Below are 6288 nucleotides of genomic sequence, written 5' to 3'. Positions count from 1 at the left end.
CTTTAATTTAGAATTGTTGGCCAGAGAAAAGGCAAGAAGTCAACAATTCTCATCGTTTATAGATATAATAAATATAATAGTGAGGTGTATTGTCACTGTTAGAATGCCTCGACAGCTGCAAGTGCAATATATGTTTACTGCAGCTTGAAACTTGACCTCTTGCCCAGCAATTTAACCACACCCAATTTCATGTGTGAAACAAAAAACGTTGTGATTTTTATACAATACTAACTTAATATAAAAATCTGATAATGTCATATCAATAGATAGTTAAACAGTGGTTTTTGACTTAGACTAACTTTAATATTCAAAACTTTATTTTTTAATAAATCTCCAAAACTAAGAACACTGACACATTGATTGTTTGATAATAAGAGACCTTCATGATAATATGAAATTTTATTTTATCCTTTTCAGATATTCTGAGAGAGCCTTTGTTAAAACTTTCTTTAGTGAATCATAGAAAACTATGTGCTTGTAAATGATATTAAGATATAATATTTGTATGCTGTATTAGTACAAAATTTGCATCACCGGACATTATTTCCATTCTTGACACAAAGCTGGTAATTGTTGCACAAGAAATAACATTAACTTTATCAGTGTTTAAAAATTGCTACTAAATCACTGTGTGTTGCATGTTGAAAACTTTCATTTCATTTAACAGCTATGCAATATTTTTAGAAATTATAAGACACTAATAATTTAAAGAATTCTATCATCAGTTCTTTCCAGCATCCTCTTTCAGGGTCACTGTTCGGTTAAATATAAGCTGTAAAAACAAAATATATATATATATATATATATCAAATTTCATGCATCAATTTTTAAACAGTTGGATACAAAAACATTTTTGTAAAAGAGACCTTAACCACAAGTTCACCCACAAATGAAAGCTTAAAAGCAGAAATATATCCTGATTTGATGTATGTTGTCATATTGTGAATTACAAGAAATAAAGTTACTGCTAGATTTATCTAAAAATGCAAGATAATATGGAACAGACTGCAGCTTGGCATATCAAATACTTTTAGGCCAGGTGAGTTTAAAATTTTTTAACTTTATAGAGTTCTCTTATGCAATTAGTCTTAACAGTAGAATTAAGATCTACGGATTCAAATGCCCAAGGTTTAACAAAGGTTTTAATAGATATAATTCTTTATGATATATGAATTTTAATGCCTGAGGCATAAAAGATGTATTGGATCTACTCCTCAAAGGTGTAGGAAGCAAAATGTCTTTGTTATAGCCAAAGTAGATTACGTGGACCATTAACAGATAACAAAAGATATACAAATTCTGATGTCTAAGGCATAACTGAAGATTTATTGGGTCTCCTAAGATATGTAAATTGAAATGTCAAAGGTGTAACCAATGGTTTATTGATCTACCAAATAGTTATGAAATCAAATGCTTGAAGTGTAATCTAGAACACAAAATGTTGATTACTAACATCTTTATGATTTCAAAGTTATAAGCTACAATCTTAGAATGCATGTCAGCTACTATTTTGGGGAATTTCACATAAGTCTGATATAACATTAATTCTGTACAACCTTATTTGCATGTAAAGAATTTCACTAATGTATTATACAGTTTCTTACCATTCACATTAAATGAAAAAGTTAAATCTCACTATGAATGTTATATCAAAAATGATCTAAGCTAATCTTGCTGTTGTATTTTAGCTATGATTTAGCAATGGAACATAATTTATAATTATGTTTTATAATCATAAGTGGCATTATAAACTCCTAACACTATGGCTGAGGCCTAAATAATTCATATAGAAACATCATAATTTACCTTTTGAGGAGTTGAATCTGTATCTACACTAAAGAATCCAAGCCTCTCAAACTGGAACTTGTCATATATTTTTGCTGATTTTACAGATGCATCTATTAGAGCATCTGGGACCACCTTAAGAGAATCCTGAGATAAAAGTAAGTTTCACTTAAATTTTTTTTGCATATTGTTTGCCATAGCAATTTTCTTTTATTTATTTAAGAATGTATTTAGACACTGCATAATTAGCACCATGCTCATTACAAAAATACATATTTGTCTACAGTGCAAAAACAATACACTGATGGTCATTAAACTAATTTGATAAAGTTCAACATCATTAAAGTTTAAATCTCAAAACTCTGTGATGTCCCCCCCCTCTTTAAATATATATTTAAAATAAAGATTTTCACATGGAAATGGCTAATAGACAGTACATTTTAAGGAGGATAAAGGAAGGATAACATCAATATATGGGGTCTCAAGCAACAGAAAATACCCTGTCAAATTCTTATTCTGCTGCTTAGGTTGTAATAACATGAACGATACCATTTTTAACATTAAATTGTTTGTTGAAGATCCTAGGTTAAATTCTCTCAATTCTCTCTTTTTATCTTAGATTAAGAGAAATTCTTATTAAGTGTTTGCAGCATAATTTTTTCCTCAGTATTGACAAGAGCAAAGTAAAGCTCAATTACCTTATTGCAGTCTGAAACAAACCCACCAGGAACTTCATTAGGATCTTCTGGAAGTTTGTGGTTGAAACTGAAAGAAAATGTTTAGGATACAAGATTTTTCTCAGAAATATATTTTATGATTAATAAAACAACAGTCTAAGTACAGGATGAAAGCATTAAAAGTGTTGATAATTTTAAACAGGTAAAAGGTTGAGAGCAAAATCAGACTTTGATGGTCTAGTTACTTCACTTTTTTTTCACAACTTGTATTTTAAATCCAAAATCATTTTTGCTACTCCAAAAGAAGAAACCCATTCAGAAAAAGAATTAAACCATATTTAAAACAACTGTTTTTACTTACAGCTTAATATGGTTTAGAGAAATCAGATTATTAAAAAATTTCACTATAACATTTTAATAGTGCAGAAATCTTAATTATTTGTATAATTAAGAACAACATTGTGAACAACATTACGCTTCTCTAAAAATCAAAACAAATGATGTTTTATAAGCATAAATAAGATATTTAGAAATAAAAGTCAATTCATTTAAAAGCTACTTCATATTTGAGTTATGAAAAATTCAATCAAAGGTTTTAAAGTTCTAATAAGAAATTATGGATATCAAGAGATCTATATTCTTATACACCCTCATAAAATGACACATACAATGTCATTTAACCACCAAAGATATTTACCAGTATTCCAGTGGAAACTTGAGTAACACCACAGTTCTGACATTTAAAGACTTAGAAGAGGATTCTATGTTGCAAGTTCTGAACTATTAAACACAACTTTTATTATAATTAATATGTATACAAAAAGTATATACTACACTGTCTTGGTAGTAAGGACATTTTAGTTAAACTTTTTCTATTTAATACAAAAACTTTACTTTTGTCACAATAGAAAAGACTGTTTAGTGTAGATATTATTGGTTTATTCTTTGAATAAATATTTTGTGATTGTTTAATTTTCTTTCTTATTATAAGAGATATAAAAGCAGACAATTATTGGAAGCTGCATTTGTAACTCATTGATGTCAAGAATATAGCAAGCACATGATTTAGTAATACACAAATAATATGAGCTGAGCTGGGAACAGCAGAAGACAGTAAAGTCACAGCCATGGAAAAAAGTTCAATGTGAAGTTAACTTCAGTATTAGTGATTAGCATAACATAATATGTTAGAGTAAGATTAACAGTAGAAAAGGTGATAAGAAGAACCTATTCTATCAAAGCTTGGTTCTAAAGTAACTATCAGCCATAGTGCACTCTGACAAAAGGAACAGATCTATTAAAGCTTGGTTCTAAAGTAACTGTATCAGCTATAGTGCACTCTGACAAAAGGAACAGATCTATTAAAGCTTGGTTCTAAAGTAACTGTATCAGCTATAGTGCACTCTGACAAAAGGAACAGAGGATATTTTGAAGAAAGAAGACCAAATGATTACTGGAATAGTATACAACTGCAATAATTAGCATTACAATTGCAAGTGAATTACACAAAAAATACTAGTGCAATAAAAATAGGGAGAGGTAGTTCAGATTGCCAACTGAAATGTTAAAGTAATTTAATGGGTGTGTGTTTATGGACTTTTGATAAGAGAATGATACAGTGTTAGTAGTATCCATACAATTACTATAGCATAAATAATTTGTTGTACATGTATTAAACTAGTTTCAAGTATATATATATATAAAATTTTGAAAGCAAATACTGTTCTGTTCATTTATCATGAACTTGTCAGACACCTATTGTAGAAGATTCCTATGCACAACAAAAACAACACAGTATATATTTCTACCATGACAAAGTACTAGTAAAAGCCTTTAACAGACAATTGGCAAACACAACCTAACATTTGATAATTTTAAGTAGAAATTATACCTGGAATTAATTTCACCACTATATTTGATGTCTGAAAAATACTCACAGACGCTCATAGAGCCGAACCTCACATGCCAGTGGTTCACTGACCCAGTGTATGAAAGCCTTGGGTTTCTCCAAATCCAAAACTTTCTTACAAGTCACTTCTATCTCAGTCACTCTTCCTGTTGAATCCTGTATGAATGAATATAATAATAAAATAAAACTTTGCCTTGTTTCCAGGCAAACAAAGTAAAAACAATGAATTGTTGTTAATAATGACCTACAAAAAAATAAGGGCTGCAAACACAAAACATATCAATTGTTTAATACCCTTTCCCATTTAAAAACTCATTTCAGATTTTCCTGAAATCATGGCATAATAAAGCATATCAGTATGTCTAGGTTACCAAAAGATTATTTCATAATTTCAAACTGATCATTTGTAAAACACTATTGGTTTAAAAAAATGACCAAGACTGGTCCTGAATATTTCAATGCTTGTATGAAAACTATGAATTCTTGGCTGGCAATTTCAAGCCAGTAAGTTATTTTAAACATATTTGTTGTCTTGCTTTTTCTCTGAGGAAAGTTCTTCACATAAACCCAGCAAGTTATCAGTCAAATCAACTAAACCTATTGATCCCTACTTTATTATATAAAACCTAAAATTTTGTACAGGACAAAATGAACATATTGTTAAAAACAATATTGAAGTTAAATCATTTTAGTAGATTTGAATGAGAAGCATGCACACAAATGTACCAAAAGTAGAAAAGAAAAACTTACTTTGATGGCCTTTTGAAACAATATTACATATCCAGTATAGCGAAGTCCTACTGGCTGCTCTAAAGTTAGTCGTCTATAACCCTTCTCTGGGATCTGTTAAAATACCAGCATTCTTTTTTATACCTAAAATTAGCTTTTGTTTTTCTTCCCTATAATACTATTTTGAATAATATTCAATTGCAAATGACAATTATGGAAATAGAAGAGATCATTTCTAACCAAATCACTACGAAATACAAAACTAAAGGAGAATAGGATGGCTGGTTTTCACTTTTAATAAATTACCAAAACAAACCGTCTAACTGTAAAACTGGTCATAAAAACTAAGTGAAATTGTAAAGAAAAACACTAAAACTTCTAAAATCTTTTACTGGATCCATATTTTTGTACAATTTTTTTATTAAAAGGTTATTAATTTTATTCTATTTCTACCATTTGATAACAATATCACAAGAAAACTGAAGATTATTTACATAAAGATTTTTCTCTGACCTCTCTATAATCTGACTCTTCAATGTATATAACCTTTCCAAAAGTCACCATGTGTGATCCCTTACTTGGGTCAGCTGGAAAATTGGGAACTTCAATCTGAATACATGAGGTATGAGGAAAGTTTACAATCGTCACCTTCAATGGTTCTAAGACAGCCATGGTTCTAGTAATAAAACATTTTAGAATCACTTTTAGATTCTGTTGATACTAGAACACCTAGACATCTTGCTAATAATGTCTAGGTCTTAAATAATGTAAAAACATACACAACTCAGCTTTTAGTACTATTGTATTACTATGACTTGATTTTTCCATTTCTGACAATTACATAAATAGACTATATGCTCTCAACACCTTTTCACAGTTTGAGTATTTACACGGACATTTTAGCATAAAATTTATCAGAAGTATATAATTACATAAATAAACAGTGCTCTATCAGTTTAGTAAGTCTAATTTGGAACCATACTGCTAACAGACAACACACAATTTTCTTAACTTTTATATACTGCTGAAATATCAAATCACGAGACAAAAAAAGAAGTTTGGGTGTCTAGATAGTACATATCAACAGGAGCTGTTTTTGAGATTAACACTGATGCATGTCCTAACTATGTGAAGCATGTACTTTTCAGGTTTAAAAGTGTAAGTCTGAAACAGTTAAACAGGATTGAA

General features: G+C 29.5%; 1 protein-coding gene across 1 annotated transcript in view; it reads right to left on the bottom strand.

Annotated features, from left to right (window-relative positions):
• Positions 1–384: 384 nt before the first annotated feature.
• GlnRS (Glutaminyl-tRNA synthetase) overlaps positions 385–6288 on the bottom strand; it is a 28328-nt gene continuing 22424 nt past the window's right edge. Inside the window, exons 14-19 of the mRNA XM_076457488.1 lie at positions 5614–5776; positions 5122–5214; positions 4400–4527; positions 2484–2550; positions 1807–1932; positions 385–772 (exon numbers count right to left, since the gene is read on the bottom strand). Coding sequence (XP_076313603.1) covers positions 722–772; positions 1807–1932; positions 2484–2550; positions 4400–4527; positions 5122–5214; positions 5614–5776 — 628 coding nt within the window. The 3' untranslated portion in view covers positions 385–721. The remainder of the gene's footprint in view (positions 773–1806; positions 1933–2483; positions 2551–4399; positions 4528–5121; positions 5215–5613; positions 5777–6288) is intronic.

The sequence above is a fragment of the Tachypleus tridentatus genome, chromosome 9, assembly GCF_004210375.1.
Source record: "Tachypleus tridentatus isolate NWPU-2018 chromosome 9, ASM421037v1, whole genome shotgun sequence".
In the NCBI taxonomy this organism is placed as follows: domain Eukaryota; kingdom Metazoa; phylum Arthropoda; class Merostomata; order Xiphosura; family Limulidae; genus Tachypleus; species Tachypleus tridentatus.
This window is presented reverse-complemented; position numbering and strand designations above follow the sequence as displayed.